At 36.2% G+C, this 18,920-nt stretch overlaps 1 protein-coding gene across 1 annotated transcript; it reads left to right on the top strand.

Annotated features, from left to right (window-relative positions):
* Positions 1 to 1,214: 1,214 nt before the first annotated feature.
* Positions 1,215 to 16,808, top strand: LOC149530553 (putative serine/threonine-protein kinase PBL7). The gene is made up of 5 exons (XM_089809078.1): positions 1,215 to 1,473; positions 1,975 to 2,168; positions 14,872 to 15,061; positions 15,232 to 15,623; positions 15,744 to 16,808. The coding sequence occupies exons 1-5, from the start codon at positions 1,365 to 1,367 to the stop codon at positions 16,176 to 16,178; spliced, it is 1,320 nt and encodes a 439-aa protein (XP_089665204.1). The 5' UTR covers positions 1,215 to 1,364; the 3' UTR covers positions 16,179 to 16,808.
* Positions 16,809 to 18,920: the final 2,112 nt, after the last annotated feature.

The following is an 18,920-nucleotide window of genomic DNA, read 5'->3' as shown; positions in this document are numbered from 1 at the left end:
TCAAAAGTTCAAAAACTTGAAAGGACTAAACTTCACTAGGGGCATATATTGCCAATTATACATTGACCATATAAATACCCCCAAAACAATTTGACTAAGGATTTTAGACAAAACACTTTGAATAGACACCATCAAATAATGTAAAACATATGGGATCCAACTAAGAATTGCTTGACTTAGTTAATAATAATAGGTAAAATAGTTCAAATTTCCAAAATGGGAGTAGGACACAATAAACCAAGATACACTTAAATGAGGTGTCAAGACAACCTTCAACACTCTTACACACATTTGATAAATATATGATTCGAGGGAAAAATATTAAAAATAATTTAAATTCTATTGATATATATCCAATCAAATGGATTAAATCTAGTGCTAATATTGTGCAACTATTATTGTTATATTGATGCCATGCTCTTATGATGATGTAATGCGTACTAGAGCTCCTAGACAAGATCTGAAAGTATTTTCAAATGAATACAAATAAATCTTGAAATATAACACGCTAACAGATAAGTTAACACACTAAAATTTGAAATATAACACGCTAACAGATAAGTTAACACACTAAAATTAACTGATTACATAAATTAAGGTGGACCCCAAATTCTTATTTGAATATATGAACTTAAGAATCATTCTTGCACCACTAACTCAATATACTTTCCAATAAATTTAACATAACACAAAACATCCTAGAAATCTATAAACATAAATCAAACAATTTCCCACAGTTTTATTATTGCAAAACATACCACCCATTGAAAACCCAAAATAGAGCCTTGATAAACTTCATCATTGCGCAAAGGACAAGCCACTCAAAATATGGGAAGGGTGAGAATGAAAGGAAAAAACATATTTACAGTCCTCAACACAAAAAAAAATAACACGTACAAACTGCCAAGAATCAACATAAACAAAGTCAAAATCACGTCTCTTTCTCCGAAAGAATTTCGGGTTACCTTACACGCGCATAATCCTTTCAACTTAAAAATCTGTCAAATTTTAATTCCATTCCACCAAGTCAAACAATGAGCCCTTCAATTTTTGTCGGTAAAAACGAAACTCCGCCATCTTAGAGCCCCTCTATCGTTTAGCGACGGTCTTTGATTCCTGATTCGTTGCCTCTTCCACAACACCGCCTTACCCAAAACCGGCATTACTGCCAATGAAAACAGCTAGACATATACTGCGGATTTTTCTTTTTCTTTTCGGATCTTTAGTTTTCATCTGTGCATGTTTGGAAATTCCCCTCCCATTCTCTCAATGACTCAAACCATTTCTTTTAATGGGATAGGGGTTTGATTTTGGTGGCGTGGAGGAAAGGGGGTTAAATTATTGGATTGAGATTTTGCAGAGAAATGGGCTGGTTTCCATGCTACGGATCTTTTAAGGAAGACAAGAAATTGAAACCCCTGAACAGGGAGAGCAAGGAAGGGGTCTCGTCTGTATATCAACAAGTGACGCAAGGTAATCTAATTTCAGTTGATTCGCCTGTTTTTCAATGATATCATCCAAGTGGAATTTGGCAGAGTTTTGGCCATCTCGATTGGCGACATAATCTTCAGCTGTCTGGAACTTTACTTAATTTAGGGGTTTTAATATTAAAAGACCTAATTTTAGAATCATCCAGGGTGAAATGTGGAGGGTAAGTTTAGCTTAGGGTCAAGAGAAGGGTAATCTGGTCTCAATACGAGGATGCCACATTTTTACCCTTGCGAGTGTGGGGAACTGAAGTTATCTCAGTGTTATGTTCTAAATTAAGCTTGTTTGTGATTGTATTTTTGTTGGTTTTGAACATATTAATTTTGGTTTCCACATGGCTTCATTTTGTTTCTGATTTGGTGAACTACGTGGTTGCAAGTTATCTCTTTGTTTACTTTCCCTCTTTTAATTTGACAGGAGAGTTTGGGAAGATTCTATTTTTATTGCTTTTGGAGTTCAAATTCTTGTTTTTGTTTGTTGTTGCAGAGAAACCCAAGGCGAAGCCTTCTGTGGAAATCAGAAAAGAGGGTTCGAAAGAGGGATCGCAGCAGCATATAGCAGCACAAACTTTTACTTTCCGGGAGCTCGCAGCGGCGACCAAGAATTTTAGGCCGGAGTGTCTTTTAGGCGAAGGAGGGTTTGGAAGAGTTTACAAGGGCCGTCTTGAAAGCACAGGCCAAGTGATTGCCTTTTTCTTTTGAAGCTCCGGTTTTTTTAATTTCGTTATTGTGAATTGTGGACTTGAACACTTTGTTGTATTGGAATGGGGATTTAAACGGTGAAAGTTTTGATGAATCTAATTGTTTGTCCTTGTCGTTATTATGGTCCTCATTGGTTATTGGCTTTAGCCACACGACTCTTACTAGAGGCAATTTTTAAGAAGGCTACAATTTTTCTATTCCGGATTTCAGATATTCTTGCAAAACTTTTGAGATCGTTGATAAACGTTGAATTCTCGAAATTACATTGACCTGAAATATTCTGCTATTTTGTTAAAATTCTACATATTATTTGCAGAACTGTTATCAAATTATCATAGAGAAAATCGCTTGATATAAATTAGAAGTTGATGCTAACCATAAGCTTCAAATTTTATCAAAAAATTATCATAGAGAAAATCTCTTGATAGAAATTAGAAGTTGATGCTAACCATAAGCTTCAAATTTTATCAAAGTGCATTACGTAGTTGCTCGTGATGGGTTCTTGTCATTGTTCTTGGAGCAGATGTTGATTGTCGGCATTTTAAAGGGCCAAATTGAACAAAACCCAATGAAATTCTGAGAAACTGTGGTCTAGAGGTTGTTTGGATTTGCTCTATTGCTGCAGTTTGTTGGGTATCTTGTTGTCGAGACGATGAATGAAAAATCCTCATGGATTTCAAAAGAGGTCTCCACAACCCATCTGGTACATTGAAATCGTGGAATGGTTCCACTAGCTATTGCAACTGGGAAGGAATAAAATGTGATACCACAAAGGGCATCATTCAATTGGATCTCCGCAGTCCTTTTGGCAACAATCTGGAAAGGGCTTTGCAGAATTCAAACAGTGGTATTGCTTGTGGGTCCGAATTAACCACGAAAATTATACTGTACCGTTTCAGAATTCCTATTATAGGTAAAAGCGGGAGGGGGCCTACTGTTTGATTGAAATGTATTCAATTTAGGAAAAAGGTTGAAGGATGTTTTGATGCTAAAGGAATGAACTGATTTTATTTGTCAGTTATGTTATGAACCTGGAGTAATCTTTTGAAAGCTAAGCTAATGATTTTGGTACCCTGTCCAAAATCCATGTTACACAAAAACATAGTTAACATATTTCTTTTGGGATTTCGTGGCAGTTTTAGTTTGTGATGCATTACTTCCGGGTTACTGTGTATTGTTGTAATATTTTGACAGGGCAACCTAAAAGTGTTTCAGGCTTCAGCATGATAGAACTTTTGGCTAATTTAGCTGGAAGCAAATACAAAGGACCCAAGACAGTTGTTTCCAGTTAAATGGACACAAATATTTACCTGTGGAAATCTCAAAGATTAAAATTAGAAATTAGAAATAACTCTCTGGCAATTGCTTGCTGAGAATTGAGAGGATGTGAGATTTCCTTAAAGTATATATTTATAGGATGCTATAGAAATTTTCGTTTACATGGACATATAAAAATTGAAATGCTTTGCCATGTATTGGAGAACATAACAACAAAAAAGTGACGTGATATTATGTTATGCGTTTAGTTAGACTGATTAAGTGGATATAATCAAAAGTCTCTGTTGCTTTGGAAACATCTGAACTGACTTGGGCTATCATTTTTAGAAGGTGCTTGCATAAGAGTTCTGATAATATGATTTTTGTTTTTGTGGCTAGAGACTAGTGAGAGTTGATATTCATGTAGTTGGGTAGTATCAATAATGCAAACTATAGGTAGATTAAAGAGTAATGGGATTACTTTTTTTTTAATGGGCACGTCTATATTTATGAGAGTGGTGAAGCAGGCAGAGTATGTCAATTCGTTTGTGTCCTCTCTTTGATTCCAAATAAAAATGGAAAACAGTTTACTGATGCAAGTGTTTGGTCTGCTTTTTTTTTCAATAAATATCGGCCTTCCTACAGGGAGGTGTGTAAAGTAAGCCTTAAGTGCCTTGAGTGAAGTAAACTGTATAGTAGTATACCATGTGCTTAAATGTGTCAGAATACAAAGGGAATGCCTGAAGATGAGGTCGATTAATATAATCTCCTAAACTGGATTCTAGTGTTTCAGGACCAAGTTGGGGTGGGAGTTGGACCCCAGATAGGATAGCTTGGCTATGGACCAGTTGCTCTAGGTACCCTTTGGGTATGTGTTGTATGGCCTGAGTTCTTGTGTCTTGTGTTTTGTTGCAGGACTGAGAGGAAGTGAGATCCATGGTACAGGACAGCCAGGGATGGCCCTTATGTGTTGTACCCACTGGGTACTTGGGCTGAACCCGGGACATTGGCCAAACATGGGCCGAGCCAAGCTACTCTCAAGACAACCTATCTCTCGAGGCATGAAAAAATGCATGGAACATTAAAAAAATTGACCTTTTCATGTCAAAAATGCATTTGCTGGTTCTAAAACAACCTAAAATCTCATTTCTGGTACATACTGCTGTAGATTTTTTGTTGCTTCTTTGTGACCTAAGTCATAGGATATGTGGAATATCATCCATGAAGTATGAATTTCAGCAAATTTTTAGCCTTTCAGAATTTCATCCGAATGGTATGATATTTAATATAAACATTATTTTATTTTAAAATAATATTAAGTTATTTAGTTTAATTATTTAGCAGTGCAAACTATTTTGACAATTTTGTGGATATATTACTTATATTTAAAAATAGATAAATTTAATGTCAGACATTTTTTTTTCCAAATTTTTACCCTTTGCTGAATTTCATCTGAATTTTATCATCGATGAATTTGAATTTGAATTCAAACCCTGTGACTTAGTTTGCAACATAGAAGGCTAGTTGTATGTTATTATTAGCTAACCTAGCATGACAGTGATAAAGGAAGCTTTTCTCATGGTTAGTGGGTCAGCAGTTTGGCGTGGGGTGGACATGCTTTTACATTGCAAAGCAAGAGGCAAACAATCGAGCAGAAAGAGAGATTAAGATTATTTTTGGTTTTGGAAGAAGAAAACATCTAACGGATATCAGCCAAATTCCTGCTTTAAAAAGTGGCATATAGATATGCCATCTTTGCAGATAGAGCATCCTAAAGTGTCACAGGCAAAATCCTAAGGTGGGGTAGTAGACACATTGATTACCAAGGATAATTGGATCAACACGCCATCTTCAAGACTGGAACAGCAGAGTTTAGTGGTACACGTTTGAAAAGACAGAATGGAGCTGAATTGATCATTTACAAACAGTGAACGCCCCCACCCCCCTCCCCACAAAACCCCCCTCCCCAAAAAACAAAGAATAGAAAGAAAAAACATCAAATTACTGGGTAGCTGGAGTGCCTCCACCATTCTGCAACCACCCTGCCACTGGGATGGATGCTTGATTTTCGATTTTTTGATTTTTGAATGTTACTATTCGGTATGTATCATGCTGAATGGTTCTGGTTTGTGTTGCAATTTGGCTATGTTCAAGTATTTCTCTTACGTATATTATACTGGAACATCATTTCATAACTAGCATTTCAAGGTCTGTATGTATGGTATACAACACCCTTCCCTGCTCCGCCGCCATCCCAAGGTTGTCCCCGTGATGTCCCGAAATTGAGGCCCTTTGTCCACCTGTCCTGGAAACTCGTCCTGCCATCCCAACGTACCTCAGTGCTGGTGGTACACTATTTTCAAGCCAACAAGGTCTGATGATGAACCAGATAGGCATTCTTTGCACTTGGGAGTGGTCACTTGGGAGTACAACTAGAAAACAACCAAAATTATCACAGGGAAAAGCTGCTTGGTATACTTTTGGAGAATGTCAAAAGATTATTTCATCAAATGTTTTGGCCAATTAAAAGATAGAAAAATATGCTAGAAAGGTGGAAACTGCTCTTTCAAAAGACCATAAAAAATGGCATACTGATGCCCAAATATCAAATGAATTGCAAGCATCAAATAGGGAAATGCAAAGTAGATTAAAAAACTACAGCTGAGGAAAGCTAGAATTTGGAAAATTCGTTAGGGGAAGACTTGAAACAACAAAAACTTTCTAAATGGATTATTTATCTATATAATATATTTATATAATATTAGTGTTAATTTAATTGTAGTTCTCATTAACCACAGATAATCCATCAGATTTGTTGCCTTCCCAACCATAGATGATAAGTTCTTATCATCGCCTTCGAGTACATTGCATAGTGTGCATATTTTAGTATTCATACCATTGATGGAAGAATGGCCTTGTATATATATGAATGAATGCCTCCTAATAGACCTTCTTTTGGCCTTGTAGGTTTGGTGCCAAGAATAGGATCAGACCTCTTAATTACAAGATACATTCATATAGGTCTTGCCTAATCACTTAATTGCAAGTTACATGAATCACCTAAAATGGCCAAATCCAAATAAGGATTGATATTACAAAGTTCATCAGCAACATGGCTAAGGCTGAGATGCCAATTAGCCACTAAGTGTAAGGTTGGCCCGTGAAGGGATCTGACCTAGCTACACATCAATACTTCCTCGTAGCTAGGGAGGATCTTTCCAATGTTTAAGTTACATTGTGATAATCATTATAGTTACTCCCATGAAAATGAACATGAACACAACCACCATGGTTACTCCTAGAGGGTGGATCCATCATGGCCACTTCCATGAATGAAAACACCAGTGCCAATTAGAGAAATGTGATGACATTCACCATGGCTACTCCCAGAGGTTGAATAAACAAAAGTGATACATCATGGATTTCTTCCATGACATCCACCATGCCTAGTCGCAGAGGGTGGATCCACCATACCTACTTGCAGAGGGTGGAACGAGGGCTTTCACCTCAGACTTCTCTCCCATAAAAGAATGCATTTCTACCATGCCTACTCACAAATGGTGGATTGGGGGCTGTCACCTCGAACTTCTCCCAGAGTAGAATGCATCTCCACCATGCCTACTTGCATAGGGTGGATTCATTATACCTACTCGCAATGGGTGGAACGAGGGCTTTCACCTCAGACTTCTCCCAGAGAAGAAAGCATATCCTCTATGCATACTAGTTGAGGGTGGATCCACCGTTCCTACGTGCAGAGGGTGAACAAGGCTTTTATCTTAAACTTTTCCTAGAGAAGATTGCATCACCACCATGCCTACTCGCTTTCACCTTGAACTTCTCTTGCAGAAAAGAAATAATTAACAATGGATATCATCTTGAACTTCTCTCGTAGAGAAGAATTTATTAACAAGGGATTTCGCCTCAAACTCCTCTCGCAAAGAAGAACTCATTAACAAGGGATTGCCCCTTGAACTTCTCACTCACAAGGAAGAACTCATTAACAAAGGATTGCACCTTGAACTTCTCCCTCACAATGAAGAACTCATTATACTTGTAAGAATGAGTGAATGCTGAAACCCCCTCTCAGTAGGGGCAGCATATTTGCAGCTTGATTATCACAATTAATCAACTCCAATGTTTGATCAAGCAAGAAGCTTTTGCAGTCACATTGGTATATGAGCTTGCTAATCCTTTGCAAAGGATTTAGTACTCTACGTTTGTCACTTAAGCTCCCTCTGAATTTTAATTCCTCCTCTTAGAATAAACTGATTGTAAGATAATCTGAATAGTTACTTCTTTTTCAAGAGTCACCAACTCAGGTCAGGCTACAATCTTTCTTCATCCTTGTGTTCCTCGATCTATCCTGGAAGCATTATAGAGAGATTAGAAATAGGATCAAACAGACTAATGCTAGAAGCATATAAGATTCACTACTCTCAATGTTATTGCATGAATTAAATATATATAAAATTCATGATCAATATTCAAGGATACAATCATAAAATGCTTCTCTTCATAGTTTAATCTTCCTCACAATACATTAACAAAATTTTCAGGAGCAATATCTTGCATAGTTACTGAAAGGCTTTTCAACATCATTTGACTTTGAGACGCCGGATACATTCATTCAACCATATAGAGGAAGCCAATTGCACTCATCAATAATTCAAGTCAGTAGAAGACATGACAAACAACAATCACAGAAATTCTTATCACTGCCAACTTCACAGTTGCATACACCATTATTTGACTTTGAGACGTTGAATACATTCATTCAACCATATAGAGTAAGCCAATTGCACTCATTATAAATTCAAGAGAGTCAAGGCTGACCAAGCTCTGATACCATATTAATTTAATGGCAGTGCTCGTTAACCACATACAAACCATCAGATTTGTTGCCTTCCTAACCATAGATGATAAGCTCTTATCATCACCCCCAAGCACATTGCATATTTCAGTACCATTAATGCAAGAATGGCCTTACATATATATGAATCAATGCCTTCTAATAGACCTTCAGTCGATCTTGTAGTTTTGGTGCTAAGAATAGAATCAAATCTATTAATTACAAGTTACATTCATATAGGATTTTCCAAATATAATAGGTCATTCCCAATAACTTAATTGCAAGTTACATGAATCACCCAAGTAGGGCCAAACCCAAATAAGGATCGATAAAGATCATTGGCAACATGGACCCAAGTAAGGATTGATATGACAAAGATCATTGGCAACATGGCTAAGGTCAACGGGCCAATTAGCCATTAGGTCTACTAGGTTGGCCCTTGAAGGGATCCGACCTAGCTACACATCAACAATTATGAATACACATGCACAGACACATATACATTGCAAATTATAGGTATTTATTGTGATATCCTTACTTAGGGTAAAGGAAACTTGCCATATTGGTGTGTAATCAAATCCTGACCCCATAATTGAATTGGCATCTTAGTAAAACTCCGAAATATATGCTTGTAGAGATGAACACAATTTGGCTTTATACGTGTGGACTGTGTAACGATCCTGGAGTTGTACCAGTAATGAATTAGGCAAAGAGGGTGTAGTGCTTATTGCAATATCATGACTAATTTCTTAATTTTTGTCATGCAAGGCCATTGAAGGAGGCCATTAGATTATAGTTTGAAGTTTTTGACTGGACCAGTACACACACACATATAGCCTAGGCATAGCCGTCAGTAAGGGAAAATAAATTTGGCATATTGGTGCAATCAAATTCCAATCAATAAAATGAACTGGAAACACAGTAATACTCCCAAATATATGTGTGTAAATGAACACAATTTGCCTTTATTGTGTGGATTGCGTAGTGATCCTTGAGTGCACTGATAATGATGTTGGCAAAGAGGGTCTAATGCTTATTGGGATACAATGGCTGATTTTTTAAGTTGTGTCATGCAAGGTCATTGAGGGAGGGCAGTAGACAATATATTAGTTTTCATTGATCTTGTACACAAATACAAGGACAATTGTAGAGGTTGAATTACCATCTCCAAATAACATCTTCTTGATTCGTGCAACCTTGAGAATATGTGTTTTTAATAATAGAAGATAGTGCAGTGTGAGAATTAGTGGGTTATGAGTTGTAAGCAAAAGGTCTATTGCTTAGTTAACTTGGCCTCTCAGATTGATGAATGGTAGAGGCATACCATGTAATCAAGAATAACTCAATCGAGAGAGCATTAGATTGAAGTAAAAAGGTTGTATCTTGTAGCATATGCACCATTCTACTCAGCAACAAGGCTTTAGAAACTTTGAGCAATGCAACTATCGGCAAAAAGCTAGAGTAATTATCAGATGGAACAAGTTGCAGGATAAGTTTCAATGGACTTGTTAATAATGCTTTAGAAACTTTAAGCAATGCAATTAATCGTGAAAAGCCAAAATCAATGATCCCACCACTATTTTGGCAGTCTACATGACTAAGGGTTTATAGACACTGTGTCACATTTTAATAGTTAAACTTGCGACAGCCAACATTATAAAACCAAAAGATCCTGTAGTCACCACTATAAATGCATTGAATAAAATATGTTTACTTATATAAATTTTGATATGAACTTCTGTAATGTTAATTATCTAATTGTTCTAGGAGGATTTAAAGGAACAAGATAACAAATATTTAACTTTTTAACTTTGCTGGACAAAGTAACAGAAGTTTTGATCCTTATCTTTTCTTGGTGTTAGTTTCCATGTTTGTTATCAGCTTTATGCTTTTCTCAAACCAGGAAGACACAGTTTTATAAATCTTCCCAGTTTTTTGAATTGCTAACTATAAATTTGATTTTTGAAGCAAAGGAAAGAAGCTCCAGCCTATGCTATCGCCCTCTCACTGGCAGAAAAATGAAGAGAGAAAACAAGGAAGACAGTAAAAGTTCCAGAATGTGTGTTTTCGAGAATATGTGAAATTCCTTAGAATGATGATCGACCCATTATTTATTTCCATTTTCAAAGTGGGGTCGTTCTCATATTATGCCCAAAGGAAGTTGTAATTGTGTAGGGAAGTCACCATGCAGTTAACATCTCCTTATCCTTTTGAATTGGAGTTAAATGTCCCTAATTTTCTCCATGACAGGAGTGTTTAGGTCTTCACTTGAGAATCGTAGGTGAAACTCTGGAAGTCTTTAATAAATTTTAAGATTATTTAAACATTTACTATTGTTGAAATGGGTGTTATTATTACTTTTTAAAATTAAATTATTTATTCAACTAATACTTTCCTCTAGTTAATCATTGTCATCTAATAAGTGCTTTTCCTAGCCTAATGAATGAAGTGTAACTGTTAAGGAGAGGGATGTAACAGACTCGGGGATTGGGCAGTTGAATTTATTTGCACGCATACAGGACAACATCCAATGAGATCAACTAGAATCCAAAAGCATTGCAGCTTGAGGAGTGAGTTGTTATACCCTCAAATTCCTCTAGGCTCTATCTACTTCACAAATAGAAAATTGTTGCCTGGGTTTTTAGTTCATTGTTAGACTGGCAAGAACTGGAGCAAAACTTCACTACCTAAAAAAAGTTGAAGTTGATCTTCATTGCTGCTTAGTTCAGCCACTTTATGACTCCTTGAAATTCTGTTCAGCTTCTTCAACTTGCCACTGGACTTTCTGTTTGGACTCTGGAGAGAAGTGCTGGGTGTCGTCTACGGTGCCACAGAAATGCACCTCTTATGAGTGTTAATATAAAGCACTTAGCACAAAAACATTGGGAAGGGGTGCAAATGAGTTGCCCTGTAGCCAGAACCAAAGTGCTGCAGTCTCTTTACTTTCAATTTGGTGTCATATTGAATCTTGTACAATTGGAAATATTACATCATCTGCTTACTGGTACAGAGAAAATAGCTTCTGGAATCTGAACCTAATTATCCTCAATCTGCTGAGAATCAATTGAACGTTACAACTGGTATTAAATGCATCTGCTATCTGTATACTGTGATGATTGTTGTACAACGAGAAGGGCACTCATGTATATTTCAGCCATGTTAATTTGCTTTTCCCTAGAACTGCTGTGCTTCTTCCTTACTAGTCCATCTGCTTTTAATTTTTCGATGCTTGTTATACTGCCTGTAAACTATAATATGAACTATTTTTCAATTCATAATTCTATCTTCTTTAACTTGTCTGCTCTACTATCAGAGCATCAAGTACACTTACTAGACCCATCTTAATGTGGCTTCAGTATAGATTTGAACCAAGGTAGTATGTGGATGTGGATGTTCAGCCATAAGGTGTGCAGGGCGTGGACTGCCAAAACTCAGCTGTGTGAGTTGATGGGGTAGTCATGTAGCTTGCATCTTGCTCACCTCTCCAAACTTGGTTATGCGGTAATTCAGTTGGAGAATTTGAACATAAGATTAACAAAAAATGTGATAAAAGAAAATAGTTTAAGAATCAAAATTCATGAAACTAAAAAACATTTTCTAGAATAAATCTAGAATAAATAAATGATTTATTCTATCAAAAACCAGGATGAAAGTACAATATGACATTAGCCACGAGTTATAATATCAATTTTTTTAATGATTAAATCATCCATGTTTCATATTAATGTAATAATTTATAATTTAATATGATACATTGTCCAATATAATTGATTTAAGCAAGAAGTCATAGATTTAATCAAGAAAGAGATGTCTATGCTGAAAGAGGATTGTCAGCATCTAACGCAGAGCGACCCTTCTCCACATCATTGTTATGCATAAACTGCTGAAGGAAATGCTCAATAAAAGTTGTTCAGGTGTGTGTAACATGTGAAACAAAGCCCTTCTCTGCATCTGATACATTTGTTGGCCTTTCATGTTCATTCCCTAGCAAAAATCATGGCAAAAAGGAAAAGAGGAGAATGAAAAGCAACTTATTTTCTCCTTTGTAATGCTAATGCTCCATGGTTCTTGGAGTCCCAACCCATCCAACTTGTTGGATTAAGGAGCCTCAACCTCAACCTTGGGAGTCCCACGTGGACTTAGTTTTATTTTTCAGAGTATATACATTGATTGCAGGGTGCTATGGGAGTTTGGTGCAATTAATATTGGGAAGAGAGAGGTTGTCCCACGTGTTGCAAGTAGGGGTAATGAGAAAAAACTCGCACAGAAGCTCCAAGAAGATGCAGTTTTGCAGCACAGTTTTATTTCTTTCTTATACATGATTTGGGAAAGTAAGTCAATGGCCTAAATCTTTTATGCAAAAAGGAGTTGTTAATTTAATGTTGATGATACATTGAATGTGGATGCTTTTGAGAAGCTGCTTGCTTTTGCATTGTGAACTCCATAAATAGAAGTCTTGCTATAGGTGCTGTGTGAAAGGGGAGTTAATTTCACAGGGGTTATGTCGCCAGTTTTCTCAAGGATGGAGCAGGATATAAAGCTGTGTTATGCCTTAGAGCATGAAGATTGTAGTGTAACTGTATTTTGTTGCTGAATAATACAACACTTCTCTGTTTTTGGAGCATGGGGTTTCTTTACCTCGAAGGGTATTCACCTTGTAAAGTCTGTGTTTTCCTATCTTCGTCCTTATTTTTTTTTTAATGTTTATGTATTGTTGAATCTTAACGTATACATGCTGCTGAGACTATCTGATTTGGCAAGATCTAAAATTGCAAGCACTTTCCTCTATGGTTTTAATTGTGGGAAATAAACTGTGCCTGATACTGCTTTATGGCATAGTAGTATGTGTTTGTATCAGCATATTGTCATCTGTTTGTGAAGAGACAATAGGTAGCGAATGCACGTACTGATCTTAGTTTTCTTTTCTGTGATGCCTAATTTTCCTTCACAACTAGAGTTGCACGCCTTTATTTTTGGTACCAAGCTCTGTTTGATTTTGAGGCCAAGAACTTCACAATTAATTTTTGAATCTATACTCCTGTTAAAGTCTCTAAAAATCTATGTTAGTTTTGGGGTGTCATATATCAGATTTTAATGTTTGAAGTTGGATATTTTTTTATTTGAAATTGTTGCACCTGGTATATGATCAGTTATTAATTGACATTACTATAAAATTAAGTGCCAGTAGATTCGACAATCCATAATGATTTGTCATTTGCTTCTGGATCTCGATTGTGTACGAATTCTTGAGTCAATATTTTGGGCAACACTCTGTGACCCATTATCAGGACAAAAGAAAGCTCAAAGAGATGACAAATATGATGGTTCACAGCTTGTGTTCCAAAATGTTGACACAAAAATTCGTACACAATTAAGATCCAAAAGCAAATGACAAATTATTAATAAGTATTGAATTGCCATGTGCATCAATAGTATTAATGTTTAAATATCTGTTTCCCTTTTATATTGAAGCTTTTAAACACTTCTACTGTTATCCCTTAGTTCAGAGACTAATGATTCACCAAAACATGGTAGACACAATTTTGACTTGGTATGACAATTTTGGCTGTTGTATGGCAAATGCAAAATGTTGACACTAAAATAGTACAGTAGTGCATCAATATGCAATACAACAGCCAAAACTATGATATACTAAATTTGTTTAGCCTTGTGGATGTTAAAGCTCTTCTATTATGGTGATCGAGGTTGTTTTGCTGTCCTGCAGCCCTTGTAGGTTTTCTGTTAGGGTTTGCACTTTGAATCTTTATTTGTGGCTTATGTTTGGAGTGTGAACTTTTTCTCTCTTTCTATGCACTCTGTTTGGCATGAAATAGTTTTTTTTTCAGCTATTTCTGTGTATTTGTTTCCACATCCTGCATCCCTGCCACATCCAATGAGTACGAATTAGGATACTCACCGAGTACTCATGATGGGTAAATGGGCTAACAACTTGGTCTGTATGGTGATTCCGAAGTTAGTCAAACTTTAGTACTCTTGGAGTTTATAAACCATGTTTTATCCACACAGAGTAATTGGGTCAAACTTCCCTCAGGTTTTTGCGTGACTTTTTTAATTTCCACATCCTGCGTCACTGCCACATCCAATGAGTACGAGTTAAGAGACTCACTGAGTACTCATGATGGGTAAATGGGCTAACAACTTGTTTTGTATGGGGACTCACAAGTTAGTTGAACTTTATTACTGTTGGAGTTTTCAAACTATGTTTATCCACACAGTAATTGGGTCGAACTTCCCTCAGGTTTTTGCATGATTTTTAAAAATTCTTTAGTTACTGAAGAAATGTAGTCTGTTGAGAAGACTGAATACTAGGAATCAAATGTTTGGGAAACAAAAAATATCATCTCAGTGGTTATATAAATATTTTATTAAATTGAACAAAAACAATTAGCTGTCTTGAATGGTTTGCTTCTGTTGAGTGGAAAAATGTATGTTAAGCATCTGCATGTGGTAATAATTGTTAAGGTTATCTTTTTTGTGTTTATTGTAGGGTAGATTTGTTGCTTATCTAATTTCTTACTGCGAACTTTCCTTTTGTTCATTGATTATTCTACATAGGTTGTTGCTGTCAAACAACTTGACAGAAATGGGCTTCAAGGAAACAGAGAATTTCTTGTTGAAGTTTTAATGCTAAGCCTTCTTCATCATGACAATCTTGTTAACCTTATTGGATATTGTGCTGATGGTGACCAAAGACTTTTAGTCTATGAGTATATGCCATTGGGGTCACTGGAAGATCATCTGCATGGTATGGATCTCTCATAGGCAGTCTTTTTGGGCGTTTCAGTATGATGAGATTCATGTCAATGCTTTAGTTCTTTTGCTGGTATTATAGATAAAAGAAGCAAGTTTTCTATAATAAATGTACTCAACTAAAATTTCAATTGAAATTAAAGGGCAGTAACATGGCTTTTGCAGATCTTCCACCAGACAAGGAGCCCTTGGATTGGAAAACTAGAATGAAAATTGCTGCAGGCGCTGCTAAAGGGTTGGAGTACTTGCATGACAAAGCCAACCCACCAGTGATTTATCGAGATTTAAAATGCTCCAATATCTTACTGGATGAGGGATATCATGCCAAATTATCTGATTTTGGTTTAGCCAAACTTGGTCCTGTGGGGGACAAGACTCATGTTTCTACTCGTGTAATGGGAACATATGGGTACTGTGCACCAGAATATGCAATGACTGGTCAGTTGACAATAAAATCAGATGTGTACAGTTTTGGGGTTGTTCTATTGGAATTAATCACTGGCAGGAAAGCTATTGATAATTCAAAGTCAGCAGGGGAGCACAATCTTGTTGCTTGGGTATGTTTTGTCTATCCTCTATCAGTTCTTCTGAGCTCGATTTGTGTGGGCTTAATATCTCTTTCATCTTGAAAATTGAGATCTTGTATTGTGCATGTTATTTTTGGTGGGTTTTTTCAGGCACGCCCATTATTCAAGGATCGTAGGAAGTTTCCACAGATGGCTGATCCATTGCTTCAAGGACATTATCCTATGAGAGGCTTGTATCAAGCACTCGCTGTTGCAGCAATGTGTGTTCAGGAGCAGGCTACAATGCGTCCACTGATTGCTGATGTAGTGACTGCTCTCACCTATCTTGCATCACAGACATATGATCCTGTTACAAATCCAGCACAAAGTACACGTCTTTCTCCTTCCACACCTCGAGGAGGAAAAAGGGATAGTGAGAAGAAGATGAGTGGCAGTTCTGATAAAAAAAATGCTAGACTTAATAGCCGTGTAGGTATTGGCTCTCCATCTATACATGCTCAGGGTTCTCCAGATCAAAATTCACCAGTACGTGAAGCTAAAACACGAAAAGAAAGTAAGAGTGAAAGGAAGCGGAATAATACTTAGCATCGTGTGGTTGGAATTGGCTGAAGATTCTGAGTTGTATTTCAAATTCTTGTATAGTTTTCTTCTTGTCACTTTCAGGTGTGCATGTCGGCAGTTTCTGTGTTCAGTTCAGAAACAGTGCAATTCATGAGTATACTCTTGTTTTGTTCGCAATGAGCTCCTGTTCTTGATTGCAAACTTCATTTCTTTTGCCCAAAATTCAAAGGAACCATACTTGTGTAGAATTACTTTTTCAAGCAGAGGCCGTAGCTGAAGGAAAGATTTTGAGGTTTTGCAGTTCTGTGCTTGGAGAGAAGGATGGAATCTGAGCAGGTGATTATATTACCTACAAAATCTGTCTAGGAGAGCCACTTGAATGACTTTATGCTGCTGGCTCATTGAATGACTATAATAGGTAATTAGTCAAAGCAGGACACACTGTCTTGCCACAATTGAACTTGAAGAATTCAGCTTCCCATCTCTGGCTTTACTGTTTCTCTGTGTAGGGCAGGTCCCTGTTTCTATGTACATGCGAGCATCCTGAAGGATTGTATTTTGTTTTGAGCATTATTTTCCTCTTGAGATATATACTTTTCAATCCTTACATAGTGGACCCCATATTTCATTTAAGATATTATATGGTTTTCTCAATCTTTTTCTTTTACACTACTGGTTAAAGTACCCTATTGCAGGGCTGCAGGTTGATGTGAATCGTGATAACTCAAAGCTCTACCATATGAATCAGGTAACATGAACCTGCCTAGAGTTACCTGTGTGTGTGCACATATATGAAATTGTTGAACTTCAGAGGTACGATATTAATACTGATCCCCATTTTTTTGTTATGTCGATCCGAAACTCTTATCCCTTTATGCACTACAAATATATAGTGATTTGATATACATGAAGGTCTGAAGACAAACAAATGAAGTTGCACAAAGCTAGTTTTTCTCCATTCTCTTGATTTTAACACCTGAAACATTGATGGATGTGATTGATAAGGGGTGCTTTGTAGCATTCTCATGATGTTTTCAAACATCCTGTCTGTTTATTATGAGATGAGCGAATTGTCATGGTCAGGCTAGAACATCTGAATAATGAGTTTTAGAAATAGTGCTCACAGGAAGTGGTTCAAGTGATTTATTGTTATGCTGTTTTTGTGTTTATCATCCAAAGCTATGCCTTTTTATCTTTTCAGTCACCAGTATAGATGCTTCTTAAGTTAAAAGTTTTGTTGGCTAACAGAACAAAACCATATTTTTTAGTTTTGGTTACTAGAACTACCAATTTTGGGTTTGAAGATCGTGATCTTGCTTTTATATAATGTTCAATTCATAGAAGCAGATATCTTTAAAATATTGTGACATATTCCATTATATCTTTTCTCGGCAGGGTTCTGTACTTTTTCTTGAAAATAATGTGAGTTTTTTAAAATATCATTAACTGAAAATTTTGACAGTACAAATTATTGGTGTTATGTCTCTGGTAATATATCACAGCAATTTTTTTTTTCTCAATATAAGCATCAGATCTGCAAGTTTTTTGTCATCGTAACCAACATTTATAAATGAGTTATACATCTTGAATGGTATTAGTAGTTGTAAGATCTCTAGCTGCCATCATTGAATAGCAATAGCAGTGAGATCTGTTGCCAATAGACTGCATCAGTTATTGCTGCCATTATTTCAGAAATGAACATTGTTATCTACAGTTGTGAACACACCTGATGTAATTGGGTTTGAAACCTTGTGATTAAGGAACATGACTTGCCTTCATTAACATCAAACAATGCTGTCATTATTCATGATTTGTGAGCATAATCATTAGTTGTCAAATTGTCAAGTGATTTTACTATCCATTCATTGACTTGTCAGTATTGTTGCATCACCAGATGTTAGCACTGTTGTTTACTTTCTGTTGTATCCACATAGCTCTGGATATTGTTGCTATTTAATTTTGTAAAACAGTTATAGGTTGAGGTAATTATTTGGGAATTTTCATTGTTACAGATCAGCTGTTAGCAGTTTGGTACATGTTGAGATAGTTGTTATCACTATTGTCATTTCTGATTAGTATAATCTTCTTATGATTACTGATTAATAGCATTCTGTCATATGTGATATACATTCTTGATCATTATGGTGTGCGGTAGCATCCTTATGAGTAATGTGATCAACTAGTGTGGGCATCAATTCTATGTCAACTGTATAGAAAATATTGCTGACCACAGAGTGATTATTAAAATTTTAAACAATGTTAAGACAGGACATTGCTGTCTCGAAATGCCAGGCTCGAGTGTCGTCACTGCTGTAAATTTATGATGTAGTTGAAGAGGTTAGGAGGCTTTTGTTGTCAATTGTAGTTATGATTTTGTGTATAGTTTATTCTCTTTAACTCGATAGTTAATGAGACTGCTAGTGTTAACAAGTTGCATTTTTATTGCATCAGAGATTCTTTTTCATTTTGGTAGAGTGATTTTTAACAATGTTAAGACATATATGTTAAATTCTGTAATCTGCAATCTCTCAAAATGTTCACTTTCATTTCTTTATTGAATGAGTAGTATTTACCCCAGTTGCATTTTATTGCATTAAAGGTTCTTCATCATTCTGACAGTTGCGTGTTAACAATGTGAAACACATTTATGTTACTATTATCTTAAATTGGTGATCTCAAAATTAATGAAAAAAATGTATATTTAAATTTATGATGTAAACTGTGGTTACTTTCACTCGCTGATTAGGACAGCTTTACATGTACAAG

This window comes from Cupressus sempervirens, chromosome 11 (genome assembly GCF_028749045.1).
Source record: "Cupressus sempervirens isolate cs-2001-9-10 chromosome 11, ASM2874904v1, whole genome shotgun sequence".
In the NCBI taxonomy this organism is placed as follows: Eukaryota; Viridiplantae; Streptophyta; class Pinopsida; order Cupressales; family Cupressaceae; genus Cupressus; species Cupressus sempervirens.
Note: the sequence above shows the minus strand (reverse complement) of the source record. Positions and strands in the feature narration are given on the sequence as shown.

Excerpts from the sequence above, each read along its gene's own strand:
- LOC149530553 (XM_089809078.1), top strand. The coding sequence starts at position 1,365 with ATGGGCTGGTTTCCATGCTACGGATCTTTTAAGGAAGACAAGAAATTG. Across the intron at positions 1,474-1,974 it reads ATATCAACAAGTGACGCAAG|AGAAACCCAAGGCGAAGCCT; the intron begins GTAATCTAATTT and ends TTGTTGTTGCAG. Across the intron at positions 15,062-15,231 it reads ACTGGAAGATCATCTGCATG|ATCTTCCACCAGACAAGGAG; the intron begins GTATGGATCTCT and ends TGGCTTTTGCAG.